The sequence below is a fragment of the Cotesia glomerata genome, linkage group LG1, assembly GCF_020080835.1.
Source record: "Cotesia glomerata isolate CgM1 linkage group LG1, MPM_Cglom_v2.3, whole genome shotgun sequence".
Lineage (NCBI taxonomy): Eukaryota > Metazoa > Arthropoda > Insecta > Hymenoptera > Braconidae > Cotesia > Cotesia glomerata.
The window spans coordinates 36,484,682-36,502,591 of NC_058158.1; the positions used below are offsets into that span (position 1 = coordinate 36,484,682).

Below are 17,910 nucleotides of genomic sequence, written 5' to 3' on the forward strand. Positions count from 1 at the left end.
TTAATTGATAAATAAATTTACAGGAGACAATCGTCTCTCCGACTGATGATTGAAAGGGATGTTATAGTTTGGTGGGGAGTGCCGACTCCGGCGGAATTCCAGATAAGTGTGAGTGATCTATTTATAAAGATCTAGTTGGACTGAAACTGAAAAGGATTGGCGTATAAAAGTAACGTCAATCAAAAAGACACGCGAGGGCGAATAAAAATCCACGGACGGGACGGGATATATCGTATCCTATAGGACGCGTGAGAGCAATTTCTTCTCCGAGATTTAAGATTTAAGATGTAAGAGAGAGAGAAGAACATGTTGGTAGTGTGTAGTTGTGTATAGTCTGTAGCCAGACGACGGATCGGGGCTAATTCTGGATGATACCTACGATTTAAATGCACGACGTGCCCAGGAGCAATAACGATCAGAAGTATTATAGTAGGAATAAATACAAAATGAGAAAAAAAAAATAAAAATATTAAGAGAGAGGGAGAAGGAGAGGACAGACTGCATGAGTGTAAGGACTCTGCCGGAGGGCTCCTGTGTACCCAGACCGAGACTGTTTCCATCGAGAGGAGCTGGAATTTGTCTTACATATAAAATATAATACGGCTCTACTGTACACTCCATACTTTGTTGATACTTTACTTATTTATGATTTGCTGTGTATGTAATATATGTTTTGCATGTGTGCTTCGATCGCGGGCAGGCGACACGGTGTTGTGACGAGACGCGTCTCGCATATGGCGATTCATCTCGTTTGTCTGGACACTTTGATTACCGGTTTCATGGTTGTACGGAATCCGACACTCTTATTCATTCTCGTGTCTCTTTACGGTCCACTCACCTCTTCATCTCCTCAACTATTTTAACGGATTTTTTTTTATTGCCTGGAAAAATTAACAATTGTGGTTTGGTTGGAAATGTCAATTGTTACAATTATAAATCGATGTATATTAAATATAGCAAATTATTTAACTCTACATTTTTTAAGAGGTGGTTTTTTTGGCATTTTTAGATAGCAGTAGTCTGAATTCATATTATTTGAGTAGTCTAAACAAATATGTTATAAATATAAGAGATATTAAATTTATTCTTAGGCAAAAAAAATTTTTAATTCACTGTTTTCTTTTTGCATAGATGAAGGATGTTCTGTATATCACCTGTATCGGCAGTGTAATTTTGCGTTGTTGATAGGCGTAAAAACAAAGTAAATTTTAAGTAATTCAAGTGATTTTTTTTATCTTGCCCTTGTTATCGAAAAACAAAACTATTTAGAAAAAAAAAATTTTTTTTTTATTTTAAATTTTTGGCTCTGTGATTTGTGAAAAAATTTCTTTAAATCGATAATTTTTTTTTGAAATTTATTTTCGTTAATAAAATTTGAAACAAAAATGTGATTTAAAAAATAACATTTTTTGTTTCTACAAATAAAATACAGAAAAAAAATTTTATTAATGATTTTTTGTCAACATAAGATTTTCTTAAACATTTTAAGCTTTTAAAATAATTAAAAAATTAATTTTCTCAAATTTTTAACTTCCCGCTAAGAAAATCGAAGATTTTCAAAAATCGGGAAGTTATTGTTTTCACCCCGTTTTGCAAAAATCGAGTTTTCATCAGATCTCGACGTTTGAAGGTCACAGGAAGCTTCCCTGACTATCCCCGCGAGGTTGTCACGGTGTCTGTATGTATGTGTGTGTGTGTGTGTGTGTGTGTGTGTGTGTGTGTGTGTGTGTGTGTGTGTGTGTGTGTGAAAGTATGTGAACCGCTTATAACTTTTGAACGGTTTGACCGATTTCATCACGGTTGGTGCCATTCGAAAGGGCTTGACTAAACTTAGATTTTGAAAACTATTTGGACCGATTCAGATCAATATATTTTGAGAAATCTTAAAAAAACTGAAAAAAAAATTTTTTTCAAATGTGGTTTTTTTGGAATAACTTTTAAACGGCTTAAAGGTTCAATTCCAAAAACTAATCAGCTCTTAACCTCAAAAAACCACGTCGATCGCCACCAGTCCGGTCAAAATCGGTTGATTCGTTCGAGAGATGTCGTGAACGAAAGAAAACCGAAAAAAGTGTTTTTTCGGAATAACTCCAAAATTCCTAGCGCGATCAATTCAAAATTTGAGATTCTTTGTGAGGCTTAAAAAACTGCGTCGAATGCTTCTAACCGCGTAAAAATCGGTTTATTCATTCAAAAGATTGCGGTTTAAAAATTCAAAAAATAGTGTCATCAAATCTCTATCAGACTTTTGAGCTCGAAGAGCTTTAAAGCATAAGAAAGCAATCTCTTTGAGCTCGGAGAGCTCAAAATAACCCATAAATTGTATTTTTGTGCTCGAAGAGCTCAAAAACGTCATTGGTGCAATTTTAAGCGCCTAAGTATGGAATTAGTGGGAAGTTGCAGGGATGGCCTTCAGGGTCAACCGTTTTCCTAATTTTTTAGTCACTACTATTGTAGGTATACCATGAAATAGAATACTTCAGACAAAAAAAATTTATTTTAAATGTCAATTTTTCAATTTTTATGCTAAAAAAGTTAAGTGATTCGAACAACTATAAAAAATTCTCCGTCATTGCGTAGAAAAATTTTTATATTGAATATTCAACACTTTTGTGAATCAATTTGATACTATTACATGAAATCAACCCACAAAAGTGTCAGGTATAAAGTACAAAAATTTTTTACCCAAAATTCTTTGATTTAATGACGAAAATTTTTTCACACAGTGTAAGGTAACTAGCTGTCTTTTATTTCGAGATAAATATTGATGAAATATGTATTGAATACAATGAAAATTATTGTATTGAGTGACGTATATGATGGAAATGGTAATAATGTTAATGTTAATGGTAATGGTAATGGATTGGAGAAGGGGGTCGAGGTTATCCATGTATTTAAATGGAGAGAAAGAGTATAAAAAATAATTCAAGGTTCCCAAGAAGGCACTTCAGGCGCTAATGGCTCACCTAATTACGTTACCGACGAGTGCACATCGCGTCTTCTGCTCTCCAGCGCAAGAGGAAATACGAGTACGAGGAAGCAGAACTAAGAGTGCCGTGGAATCCTGCGTACATTATATTCCATCACAGATGTGACTATGCCTCCGAATAATAAATAGAGAGAATAAGGAGAAGAATAAAAATAAAATATCGGCTAGACTACCACTACCAACGCTCTACTTGTACTACTTACTTTAGCATCTACTTGCTCGAAGAGAAAACAGACCCACGACTCCCGAGTGGATCCCATCGCTTCTCAGATGTATTTAAAACACACACGGCTCATAAAATTCCACTATTGCGACTCTAATTAAAATGAGAATTGCATACACTTACTTTATAATGGGCTTGTTAATATGCATCTAGTTGTACCAACTTGTAGATCAACCTACCTCTATTTATGCACACCGTCTGCTTACTCCTTGGATTTTTATAGTATATTATATTAAGAGCTCAACCATTTCATCACAATTATTATTATTAGTGTTATTTATTTTTATCGCAATCATTATTTCTCTTCAATTTACTCAAAATGTTTTATTATTTTTAATATCTTGTTAGTCGTCTTAAGGTAATTTAAATTCTTATTAAACTTATTTTTTCAACCATTTTTAAGCGTCCATTGAACTTTTTATTTCATGTGAAACAAATTTATCTTCTTATTAAATTTATTATGATGTTGAAAAGATAATAACTATTTTTATTGAAATTTACAGTTCTAGATAAAAAAAAATCAATTATTGAGTAGAGGAAAATTTTTCTTGCTTCAATAAAAATTTTACTTGAGCCATAATTGTTATAATTTTCTTCAATAATTTTTAATTTCCCGCTAAGAAAATCGAAGATTTTCAAAAATCGGGAAGTTATTGGTTTTACCCCGTTTTTCGAAAATCGAGTTTTCATCAGATCTCGACGTTTTGAGGTTCTAGGAGGCTTCCCTGACTACTCCCGCGAGGTTGTCACTATATCTGTATGTGTGTGTGTGTGATAGTATGTGAACCGCTTATAACTTTCGAACGGCTGATTCGATTTTATCGCGGTTGGTGCCATTTGAAAGGACTTGGCCAAACTTAGATTTTGACTATGATTTGGATCAATTCGGATCAGTAGATCTTGAGAAATCTTAGAAAAACTAAGAAAAAAATTTTTTTCTAATGTGTTTTTTTTTGGATAACTTTTAAACGGCTCCACCGATCAATTTCAAAAACTTATCAGCTTTAGACAATAAAAAACCACGTCGATCGCCACCAAGTTGGTCAAAATCGGTTGATTCGTTCGAGAGATATCGTGAACGAAAGAAAACCGAAAAAAGTGTTTTTTCGGGATTACTCCGAAATTTTTGGTTCGATCAATTAAAACCTGAACATAACTTATGAGGATGATAAAACTGCGTCGAATGCCACCAACTGCGTGAAAATCGGTTGATCCATTCAAAAGTTATTGCGGTTTGAAAATTCCAAAAATAGTGTTCTATGAAACTTCTATCAGACTTTTGAGCTGGGAGAGCTCAAATGCATAGAAATATTACCTCTTTGAACTCAGAGAGCTCAAAATATCACATTCATTATATTTTGAGCTAAAAAATCTCAAAAATGTCATAAGTACAATTTTAAGCGCACAGGTATGGAATTAGCGGGAAGTTGCAGGGATGGCCTTTAGGGTGAACCGTTTTTCTTTTTTTTGAAAATTTTGAACATCAATTAACATATTTTATTGAACAAAATTAAGTTGATTTTCATTTTAAAAATTAACACCTTTAATTTAATTCGTTTGTAATGAGACAATTAAGCAATCATGTTCTCTCCATCAACGATACCTTTCACCAAAAAATTACATATAGAAATATCAGGCCATTTAAGAAAATTTTTTCACAGGATATAATTAAACTTTAATGGAATCAATCACTGTATTTTTAAGTATTTATACTTTTGTAGTGTAATTTTAATTTTAAGTGTGTTTTATTAACCTTAAGTTAATTGAACAATATGATAAAAAATTTTTATAAAATTTTATTATCTATTTTGATAATAAGTTCGGGAGGTTCATAATAAATTTCATAAATTGTTTTATATAAATGTAAATTAAGTATAACTTAGGTGTTTTTCGGACAATTATAAATCGACGGTCTCATGAGCAATTGATCTGACTCCTTATTTTTTAAAGGCTAATTTTTTAGCATTTTGATGTAACAATAGTCCAATTATAAATTATTTGAATGATCTAAACCAAGATACTATGCCTCTATTAGATATTAAATTGTTTTTTAAAGTGATAATAAGTTTTGAACCACACAGTAAAAAATTTTGCATCGATGCGTTAAAAAATTTTGTGTTAAAAATTTTTATATTAAATATTTAACACTTTTTTGTGTTGATTTATCGGAATAAATGTTAAATTTACACATAAAGGTGTTAAATATTTAACACAAAATTTTTTAACGAAATGACGCAAAATTTTTTACTGTGTAATTGATGTTTTTTCGTACAAATGAAAGATTTTCTAAGATGGAGTTAGACAATTAGCTAATTAGAACGTCGAAATTATAATTTAACTACAAACAATTTTTAAATGTATAAATTTTTATGCAACATTATGCAATGTAATTTTAAATAATTAAAGTAGAAATTTGAACTAAAAATAAGTTTGAAAAAGCAAGGACGTAATGACTTTTGTTTGTTACATTTTGATGACTAAATGAGACGTAATCCGTGAATTTTATTTTTTATTAGACTGTAAGGGCTGTCAGGAGAGTCGTAGCCGGAAAAAAGTAATGAGAATAGAAGTGAAAGACGATAAAGATGAAAGGACAGCTTTGGACCCTCCACCTACACTAGAGTGAAGCATAAGCTTGTAGGAGCGTAGGAGTATAAAATGAAATGAAATAAAATAAAAAGAAGAGCTGGGTGGAAAAAGTAAGAGTAAGAGCATGAAATTAGTTGTACTCGGGTGGTATTAGACTTGGACTATATAGCCCCGCCGGCACCCCAAATTTTATTCGATAATTATGTAAATAAGGGAATGATTGTCGGGCAATATGTCCTAAGAATAAAAGTCGAGCAATTCGGTTATCTTTATGATTTGAGGGCCGTTTTATTTTTAAAAAGATGTTGGGGTTCCGAAGTCAAGCCCTTCATTTGCATCCCGTTCATTTTTTCTCGTTCTTACTCTTACTTTTGCTCTTGCTCTTACTTCAACCAGATATATATTATATATAACAAGGTGACAGCGCGACGCGCTTTGCATTTTTACGCTAAGTAAAAGCTTCGTGGTTAGGCCGCGTGACATCGGGGTGGAAATTATTCTTAAAAGTCATCCTTCCTCCATAGTCGTATATAGTCACCCAATCTCTTTATGTATTTTAACTGTCATATTATAAATCGTAAATCATAAAAATATAATTTGAATTTTTATTTATCAATTATTTTAAAGATACCAATTTGAAGTAGATTTTATAAAATCAGAATAGTTTATATTTCTCATAAGCAATTAAGGTAAAAAAGAGTTTTTTAAATTTTTATTTAAAATTTATAATGAAAATTCGTCAGAAAATTTTTTTTGAAAGTATTTTTGTGGTGAATATTATTCAGGAAAATTTTCCAGAAGTGATGTTTGTGAAACTACGTAAAATTTGTTCTTTAAATTAATGTAATTTAGACGTTAATTGAAATTTAAAATATTACGCATGATTTTTTAACAACAATTTTTTGAATAAAGATTTTTAGAAAAAATTTTTTTGATAACTTAAATTTAGAAAAAAATTTGAAAAAAATATTTCACTAAAAATTTCTCAAAAAAAATTGGAATAAACGAATTCTAGAGAAATTAATTTCTCTAAAGACAGATTGTAAGCTTTATAGAAAAAAAATTTTAATTCCTTCAATATTTTCATAAAATATCAAAAATTTTCATAAGAAATTCAAATAAAACTACTTGGAATTTTTTAAAATGGTTTTTTCAGTAAAAACTCTGAGAAAATTTCTATAATTTATTAAGTGAAACATTTTCAACAATTTAATAATAATTTATTCCAAAAATTCTTTAAAAAACTTTGAAATCTTATCTGTGAATAAACATTTAATTAAAATTTCTCATAAGATCCTCAATCTTCAGTCTATTATTAATAAACTCCCAAAAATAATTATCAATTGTTAACTGTCCACAAAATTTAACACCACTAACTTACGTCAAAAAAATTAATGAACAGTGCAACAAAAAGTATTCATTACAACCAATAACTTAAAATTAATTATCTCAAAATACTTGATAAAAAAAAAAAAAAACTAATAACCTAAAAAGAGATTACCTCGTAAAACGAAATTAATAAATTAAAAAGAATAACAGTTATTTATTAAAATAATATTCCAAGTTAAAAAAGGGTGGAGCTTGTTATGCCGACCAATGGAATACCGTCGCGTGCCTTATGTCGTTACAGACTCAGTAAATTGATAAGAATGCATTACACCGGCACATGACTAACTGCAAGCCTGAAAACTACTTACCCTCTTGGGTATGGCCACTTACATATAATATAAAAATAAAATTAAAAATTAATATATAATAATAATTAATAATAATAATACATATCTTTAAGACAAAGGAAGCGTATTAACACTCGTACTTTCTACGCCACCTAATTAATGTAATTATCTCCCATAAAAATAATAATTATAAATCCGCTACCAAAAAATAAAATTACCAGTAATTACAGTATATTATTTTTTTATTGAATTAAATAATACGTTATGGTTTGGGTGATGTGATTAAATTAATAATTCAGTAAGTTTTTACAATAACAACTATTTATTCATACGTAGTAATGCTGAATTACATGAATACACTTCTAGCCTCGATATTAGATTGTTTATAGTCCAATGAGTCATCAGAACAAATTACAAAATAATAATAATATTTATCAATAATCAATAATATTCATTACCTCAATAATAACCATACATCTTACTGGTACTACACTGTAAAAAATTTACGGAGGTTAAATTCAACTTCTACTCTCAGTAATAAAGATTTGCTGCCATTCTTCTCCAATTTTTTACAGTGTTCCACAAGAAAAAAAACGTCAATTTTCTCTGACATTCAATAATTTAATTATTTATCAATAATAATTATTATAATCAATTATATTAAATCATTGAAGAGTCAGGACAAATAATTGGTCGATAGAGAATTTTACTGATTAGATTATCGGCACTACAATCAATTTATTTATTTATTTATTATTATTTTATTTTATTTATTTAATTGTTTATTTTTAATAGACTTAGTCTCTACCTAGACGCTACGATTACGTCAACTTTACAACACAAGGATCTTAAGGTAAAAGACTGTACAATCTTACAGATATTTACTTCGAAGAGAAAGACTTAGTATCCTTTTAAATCACCGAATTAATTAATAATTAATAGTTAATAACTATTATGAATTTTAATTTCCAGGATTGCACTCACCGGAAGAAGACTAAAGTATTTCACTTCGTGAGCGTTAATATTATATACTCGTACAATGTATGATTAAAATCAATTGTCGGTACAGCTAAATATTTATTTTTATTTTTATTTATATAAATAGAAGTGTTAGAGAAGAGGCTACAGTTTATGATTTTATTTCTCTACGTATGATACAGGTTTCATTATTTATTTATTTATACTTTAAACTCCAACTACTCTTCCATTCCTTCCGAGAATCAATGCGTCTGAAAAATCATCGTTATTATTTAAGGATTTAAATAATTATTCGTGACACCTCCCCGCTCGGCCAGACGATTTCTCGATCGCTCGTTTCTCCGCTACCCACTACGAAAATAATTACTTTTTAAACTAAAATATAAAACGCAAGGAGGAACGAGGTCGACTAGCATTCGCCGATTACGGACTTGAAAATTATCTACTCGCTCGTCGATATTGATATTTATTTATTTAATTATTATTTATTATTTATTATTCATTATTAATTATTAATAATAGTCACCCTTAAAATTACGAGAACATGCACTCACACATTCACAAGCAGTCTTTATAAATAATAATAATTTTATAAATCCTTGTCAGTGTCATTGCGCTCTTTCGCTTACAGTTTACCATTTATCACTCCAATGATAATATAATAATTTTAGTAGCGAACGATATGACCCTGCATAAAATGCACAATCGTTGATATGTAATTAGCGTCCGCTAATTCATTTATACATGTATTTTTTAGTTAAATATTAAAAGTTATTATTATTACTTAGCTTACTTTTAATTATACTTGTTTACGTTTCACAACAATCTCAATATTGTATCATTTAATTAATTAATTTATTAATTAATAACTAGTAGCTGTTTTATATATAATTTACAGTTTGACATTCCATAGGTTACTCTGGAAAGATTATCGCTGATCTCCGCTAGAGGGACGATTTTCACGGGTTTGTTCCTTTTTCACAAGAGGGCGCGTCCACTTTCAATGGCTGGTGCTGAATCTTTGGGGCGCGTCTTCTTCTAATCTTCGCTTCTAGGTCGCACTTGTGAAGAGAACGGAGTTTTTGTAGTAACCCGTTCGGGATTCTGTGGATTAAAAAATTAGATATTTAGTAAATTCAAATATTTATTACTCATGAGAAACAATTAAAAAAAAAACATCATTGAAAATTTTCGTAATTTACTTATTTTTAATTTTTGAGAAATTCTTTTAAATAATACAAATTTTTTAATTTAAATTATTTTTTCATTAGAAAAAACTACTTTAAGATTTTCTACTTAAGTTTCAGTAAAAAATTTTGAATTACTTTATTTTAATAATCTGTTTTACCAATTCGTTAAAAAATATTTATAATAAAATAATATTTTATTAATTATTATTAATATATTTTATTATTAAACTTTTGAAAATATTTACTAATTTTTCATTCTAAAAAACTCATACATGTTCTCATTTTTCTAACTACTTGATCTTCTATTTCATTGTTATCAAATATTAGATAATTCTTAGACGTGAATTTATAAACTCTACAAAATGTGTTCGTTTAATAATTAAAAAATTTAATTTTTATATTAATTGAAAATTCAGCGAAAACTTTTTCTTCTTCAACATTTGCAAAATTTCAATTTTTCAAGATTTAATATTCAAAGCAAATCAATTAAATAATTGCAAAGCTATTCTTTAATACTCAGCGGATAATATTGACCAAAAAAAAAATAATTAATATATAAATAAATTTGTAATTTGAGTGAGTGATGAAGATGGCAAATGTCGAGGGAGCGAATCCGTTAGCAAAGGAGAAAAAGAGGACAAAGAAGATAAGCTTGAAGATGAAGATGAAGAAAAAGGACCAGCTGGGTGAATTTTGTTTCGTTTAGCACAAGGCGCCGCTCACTAATTATCCTTCTATCCTTCGAGACTGCGTAAGACAGGACGAAGCGCTAAATTAAGAGCAAGTATATCGGCGTTCCTGCTAAAGGATTGTCTGGTTCTTTTGGCGCTTGAGCTGAGCATCAGAATGAGCTGAAGCTGAATATGTTGTGTTGCGGATAAGCTACGATACGATGCGCGATATAACGAACAGAAGACGGGAGCAAGTGGGTAGACCCTAAATAAAATCGGGACCAGTCAAGTCATCATGACCGGACTTAAGATTTGCTTCAGCTTTGAGATTAGCCGACTTTGGTTTTATTTCTGAATAAACTCTGTCGTTTATTATTGAAAAATCAATTAATAGTCTAGCGCCTGGTTTCATTTTTGACTTGTTTATATTATTATTATTTTAATTATTTACCTGGAGAGTTAATTTAAAAATGTAAAAGTGGGTAATATCGAAAAGCGAGTATCGGTTTTTACGATTAAATTGATACTTTGTTTTGTTTAAAAACAAACTCGATGAGTGCCGAAGAAGGTAAATAAAAAGTAAATGTAAATTTAACAAAAACTGTAAACTGGGAGCCACTAAATTCTTTATTACAGGATACTATATAACCATCTTATGGATAAGAAATGCTGGAGACGTTGAAGAAACCCGAGGGTGGGAGAGAATGAGATTATTTACGATCACGTCGTCATGCCTCTGCCAGTCAAGGCGCCAACGTCAAGGGATTTTTTAGGAGAGGGTAGAGATCACTCGCATTTCTTAACATTTTGTATCATTACTTTTTTTTTTTATACAATCGCTTACTTTTAACATGAAAACATTTTTGTGAATTTTTTAAATAATTTTTTTTTTTAATTACTCCGCTAATCCACTCAAACAAATCCAGTATTAAGTTGAAATTAATTTTAACAATTAGTTTTTGAACTTTGTAATTTTTGAATTATATTACAAAATTTTCAAATTTTTATTAAAAAATAATTTTTTTTTTCTACAATTTTTGTTTTTACAATTGACTTTTTTTATTTACTAAAAAAAAAAATTTTTTGTAATTGTAAAAAATTTGATTTAAAAATCCACAAAAAAATGACAAAATTTTTCTAATTCAAATTATACAAATAACTTCCATTAAAAATTTACCTTGAAGGGGAGATTTGACTTGATCCCTTTCAGTAGCTTGATGTTGTCGTGATTTTCTCTCTTGCTCCAGCTCTTGGGCGAGTGATTCTACAACAAAAAAAAAAAATAATTTTCCATCAATTCAAAAAACTACTAAGTCAACTCTTAAAAAAAAGAAACATTGATTTTTTTTTTTTATAAAGACAAAATCTTGATTTTTGCTCTTGCCCATTGATTTTTTTTTTGCCTGGCAGTAAATCGGAGGAACTGCACTGATAGAAGGATTTGTTTATAGTTAAAAATATTTATTAATATTTAATAAATCATTTATTAGAGACCACTTTTTAGTCCTTAATAAATATTTCTTAGTATTTAAAAAGATTTATTAATATTTAATAAATTAATATCAGATTAATTAAATACAAATAAATCATTTTAGATACTAAGAAATATTTGTTTAATACTAAAAAATGGTCTCTAATAAATGATTTGTTAACTATTAAAAAATATTTTTTGGTACAAATAAATCCTTCTATCAGTGTGTCCCTGAAGAAAAGTGAAAAAAGAGAGTAAAGGTGTAACTGGTTTTTTCTTGTTTAATCAGGAGTTACTCTTACTTAAACTCTGAAACTGTGGGTCTCACCTGAGAAAGTGGCGGCTGGTTTTGCGGCGAGCTCAGTGGGCCGTGAAAGCTCGAGGAGGATAAAAAGCCGGAGTAATTAGTGGAAAAGCGTTCGTACACCCTACACACCCCTTTATCTCTGGCGGTTCTCGGTTTGGTGTAAACGTCGGGAGTGCGGTCGTCGGTGTAAACGGCATTTGTGTGATGAAATACGAGATGAGGGAATAGTTTAGTTTTGTGATACATATACATATAGCTAACAGTTGAACGAGAAAGAGATAAAGAGAAAAGAGAAAAGAGAAAGAGTAGCGCAGTGGAAACGATGAATCTAACCTTCCTTTCCGTCAGACGAACCTTCCGATGGAATATAACCGACGTAGGCAGGCGTGAACGGACTACGGGGAGAAGCCACGGGACGAAGCTCACTGAATTCCACAAGGATTAGGGTGAAAACTGGAAAATGTCTCTTTAATGATATTACAGAGAATTAACCATGCCACGGACGCACTAAGCCGTCAACGTTTCTTCTCTCTACGGGTCATATATTTATCATTAAATCTACAAGTTATTTACATTACTCTTTTTATTTATTATTATTATTGTTATTATTATTTTCCCCTTTTATACTTGATTTTTATTCATTACATGTTTTACAGATACTTCATTCCTTAAATAACTCTTTCCCCGATATCGGTAACCAATAAACCCCTTTTTTAGTTTTTTTTTTTTTTTTTTTTTACTGTTGTTGCCTTTTCTAATTTGATATCGAATATTTTTGATGTTAAAAAAAAACTATTTTTTTGCGAATGTAATGCAATAACTTTATGTACGCAATATAGACCTTTCAATTATGAAATACTTTTTTAATTTTTTTTTTTTATGGTATTTTTTTAGCGAAGTAATGAATTTTTTTGTTTTTATTTTTTAATACAATAAATCTTTCATAAGTTTTTTTTTATAACAAAAATTTATCTAATAAACACAATTCATCAAAAAAATTAATAGTTTTTTAATTTATAAATATTGTTATAAAGAATTTTAAAACCAATTATAGTTCAACTGAAAAGAAGTCGAACTGTAATTATTTAATTCTAAAAATTCGGAATTAGTTGAAGATTATTTTTATTTCAAATGCGAAAGACCAACTAAATTTTTGAAATAATCATTTTTTATATTAAATAGTTTATGCAAGTTATAATTTTTCTTGAATTTCACAAATTAAAATTGAAAATTTCATTTAAAACCAGAAATGTTTTTTTATTTTAACAAATACTTTCATAAATCCATTAAATATTTACATTTTAACTTCATATAATTTTCTATTATATAATAAAAAAATTGTAATTTTTTAAATAACATTTTTGATTTTTTAGATTATTAAAATTTAGACCAAATTCAAAACAATTTTTTTTAAAAACAACTGTTGCATAAAAATAATTTCTTTTACTTTTACTTAAGAATTTGACTATTTTTCTAAAAAAAAAAAAAAAAAAAATTGCTCCAAATTTTTTACTTTGAAATTTTATTTTCCAAAAAAATGTACAAAAGTAAATAAATAATCAAACCAATTCTTTAGGAAAATAAAAAAAAAATTAAAGGCGAGATCTTCAGTTTAAACTCGGAATTGCCGCCTAAGGAAATTTGAAATTATAAAGAGCGACTGTCAAGAACGGATTAGAAAGAGCAACCTCCTATCCGCTTGCGTACCGGTATAGTACAGAGTACACGAACACGAAGACGACAATACCATGCAGGATGAGGATGCAGTCTCATCTTTTTACGCCACCATTATTGTTATCAGCGTTTTGATCATTATTCGTCTTGTTCTGAAACTTATTCTTAAGCTTTTTGTGTCTCTCGTATCCACTTGTGCGCCCATTCTGATTCATACAATTTCACGGTCGGGTTGACGCTCTTGAGCAACCGTCCCCCATCTCCTATCTCCCGTCTGCAAACACATACAGATATATATAATAGAGATCCACTCTGTTTGTTTGGTGTTGGAGTCACTTTGTGCCGCGTGCTTTACATAAAGATCAGAGAATTAAAAACGCACACTACACGAAATCAACCCCCGCAGATGAGCCTAGGCCCAGTTTGGCCAGCCACCCAATATCGCTCGTCTTAATCGACCCCTTTTTTACCCGAACCGTACCGGTGCCTCTGCATAACGCAGTCGACCGAGAATTAAAACCAATAGTGACTCCTCTTTATTGCTTTTGTCTCCACTAATTCATCCGGAAATTTTCTTCAAATATTGTATTATAAACGTATAATTTTATATTTATGTCTTTTCTTTACTCATTTATTCTTTGGAATTTTTTTTTTTTTCGAAAAATTAAACAATCAAATTTGTAATTTTTTATTGAGAAAATTTATATCGTTCATCCCGTACGAAAGTACCTAATCTTAAAAGTTATATTTATTTATTTCGCTGATTTTTGAAATATTTTTGTATCTATTGAAAGAAGCTTATTTATAAATTTTTAGTCTTCGATCTTTAAAAGTTAATTTGAGTTATGAATTTTTGAAAATTACAAAGTAGCAGTGTGGTAAGTTTTGAAAATTTATAACTTTGGATTAATTTAACACAAATTACAAAATATTGGAGTCATTTTTTTGATCTTGGAGTGTAGTTTAATAAAATTTTTAACCAATTTTTTAAATTAAATTTTTCCAATTTTTTATTAGAAATTATAATTTTAATTAAAGAAATTTCTCTCATATTGTTGATGTAAAATTATTTTAAATAAGATTTTAAATATAACTTAAAAAAAATAATTTTCTAAAATGCTAAAACCCTACATCATCGATGATTTTATTTTTGAATTAACGATAATTTTTTCTAAATATGAAACAACATTTTGACATGCCCATTCCCATTTGTAGATATTTTTTCACCGGCATAGACCGAAGAAGAGCAAAGTTAATTACAAGAACTGCCAGTCATCGATAAACTCCACCCTAAAAAGATGAAATAAATAACCTACTTGGGGGATAAAAACGAAATGGAAAAGAGATGGAATTCCGAGTTAGTCGAGGACTGGGATTCGCTGCAAATTATTTCCATTGTCCGGTCGATTTGTCAGGGTGTAAGACAAGTAGCTCTCCTTTCTTTCTTTATCAATCTATTTAGGTTTCAGGTAAAAAATTTATCGCGCGTTTCTCAATTTTTATTTTTTTTTCATTTTTTACATCAACCTGGATTTTCTCGAGACTCAACTCTGCACGACTAGTCCTTTGTGCCGGTAAAAAGAGGAGCGGAGTTAAATTGCATCGAGTGAACACGCAATTTTGGCTGATAGAACTCTGTTTCACTTTATATTAACTTGAAGTTGAAGAAAAGATAAAAGATAAAATATAAAATATAAAATATAAAAGGCTGAGATTAAGATTGAGATTAACGCGTTCTAGAGATAGAGACAAAGACAGAGACAGAGACAGAAGGGGCGATTTAATTTGGGGTATCGTAACCTAACCGTTTTCGTTGGTGTGTTATTGCGGGATTGTTTTTTCGGCTCGGGGCGAGGAGTTAAATTGTCATTTGGGCAGACAAAGGCGCAGAACGGTACATATAGTATCGCTCGGTTATGAGTAGGTAATTTGGGTGCCGAAAAGGCAAACAACTAAACGGTCTAGTCGGTGAAATCAAAATGTGTGTACTGTGAACTGTCTTGGTCTTAGTCTTTGTCTCATCAGAATTCGCACGCCCGGTTTAGTTATGTGTGCCGTAGCTTTGCTCGCCTAACGCCGGAACGCTACACAGCCCTCAGCTATTGTTGCTCAAAGCATAATAGAATCCCGTGTCCCGTCTCTTGTCTCCCGCGCCTCTCTCTCCCTCACTCTGGAGCCGAAAGCGCGACAAGACGAGCTGCCAGCTAACCAGGGTTTAATGGCCTTACAATTGGATTTTACCATTGCTCGACACCCCAAAACTACCTCGTGTTTCACGCCTACTGATCCAATTCGACGTGTCAATCCTAATCTCCGAGAATATCTTATCTAATTTTACATTATTACTTTTTTCATCGTCCCATCTAGATTTTTGATGTTACTCGTGCTTTTACTTGTTAATTACTTTTATTTTTTATTCAAATAGGCTTTAATATATTCACTGTTCTTTCATTTATTACATTTTTTTCAAGAAGAATAATAACAATTTTAACTTTAAATATTTTTGTGTAATTATATGAATTATTTGAATTTTTAATTTTATTTTGAGTTTTAAAAAGTCTAAAGTCATACACATGGGATATTAATATCAATAGTTTTTAAGTTATTGCCATTTTTCAGAGAAAAAAAAATTGTTAGTGTAAAAATTGGTGAAAATTTAAGATTTATGGAGAAAAATGTTTGTATTTAAAAATATTTTTAAATAAACAATTTTTTGTCCTTTCTATTCGAACTTTGAAAAATTTTCTTTTCCAAAATAAACAGCCAACAAAATAATATCTTTTTGTATTGAGTTGTAACCAATCTAATTTTTTATTATTTGAAATTACTCTAAACTACGATGTTTATTAAAAAAAAAAAAATAATAACAATAATAAATTTCTTGCTTAAGAATAAGATCCTATGACAAGCATGTGAATAAATATTATCCATACATAAAAAAGTAATAATAAAATTTTTATTCCGAGATAATTTTGTTCTGTTTTAGAGGGAGTAAACAGAGATGAAGGTTCAATAATAGGAGCCCCTTGCAAAATTTTTATTTAACATCGTGGATCTTACCCTCGTTACGTCTCAGACTCAATTTCGTCCGAATCCTCGGTAGCTCGTCCGGGTAACATTTGTTTTTATATGATAATCCTCGAGCCATGCCGGTATTATTATTACGCCGCGTGGGGAGCCTAGGTGCCGGTGGCAAGTACCTAGGTGCTCCTAAATCCGCTTTTTTATTTTACTCCCCTCCACTGACTTTCCTTACCCTCATCCTCACTCTCCTTGTGTCAAAAAACAAAATACATAAGATGACATGACACTCTTTTTTTTTTCTCTTGACTCAAGAATTTTTTTTTATGTGACGTTTTCTTCAATTACGATTTATAAATATTTAAAAGCAAGTCTAAAATTTTGAAGAAAAATATTTACTAGAGCCAAGTTATTATTTTTGTGTAGGCGTTGCGTAGCGAATTTATTCAGTATCGACAATATAGTTTGAGATGAGAACCGTGGGATGTAATGCAGAGTTTATGCACATCTCGTAGTATTATTTCCCCGGCGGCCGACATTGCCGTTACCAGTTAGTTAGACCTGGGTATCTTCAGCAGCTTCTATTCTGCTCTAGAGATATAATACATCTAGCTCCCCCTCGCTCCACACATACTAAACGAGCTGTTATGTCTCCGCCGAGTATCTCCATGATATGTTCCATGGATACAGCTGGTTCTCTAGCGATTCCGCGCTTTCCAAGTTTATGGTACCGGGTACAGGTAGTAGAACCGAGCCACTCTTGTGAGCTTTAATATTCAGACAAAGAACGTAAACATAGACGTAGACATAGACAATATGCAGTAACTTGACAAGAAGGATCCTCGCAGAATAATTTTTGACTGTTACTCCATTGGATCACGCGCACTGCTCACCCATCCACCCGCTCACCTGCGAATTTCAAACTGCGAAGAGACGTGGAGAGAATTTTCATCCACATACACTCTCTTGAGATTCTACTGTGCTTGAGCACGATGCGCGATGCGCGATACGAGGAATAAATGCACGCACACTCCTACATTAGAGGTAATTTGAATGTGTGTATTCAGTATATATTCCTGGCCGGCAACTCGTGACCGCAATCACTCTAAATCGTCGGGCGG

The 17,910-nt window shown here is 30.7% G+C and overlaps 1 protein-coding gene across 6 annotated transcripts in view; it reads right to left on the reverse strand.

Annotated features, from left to right (window-relative positions):
• Positions 1–7,780: 7,780 nt before the first annotated feature.
• LOC123273099 (dachshund homolog 2) overlaps positions 7,781–17,910 on the reverse strand; it is a 230,557-nt gene continuing 220,427 nt past the window's right edge. For all 6 annotated transcript variants that reach the window (XM_044740336.1, XM_044740345.1, XM_044740331.1 and 3 more), the window contains 2 exons: positions 11,494–11,580; positions 7,781–9,559 (listed from right to left, as the gene is read on the reverse strand). In XM_044740336.1, the coding sequence (XP_044596271.1) occupies positions 9,507–9,559; positions 11,494–11,580 (140 nt within the window). In that variant the 3' untranslated portion in view covers positions 7,781–9,506. The remainder of the gene's footprint in view (positions 9,560–11,493; positions 11,581–17,910) is intronic.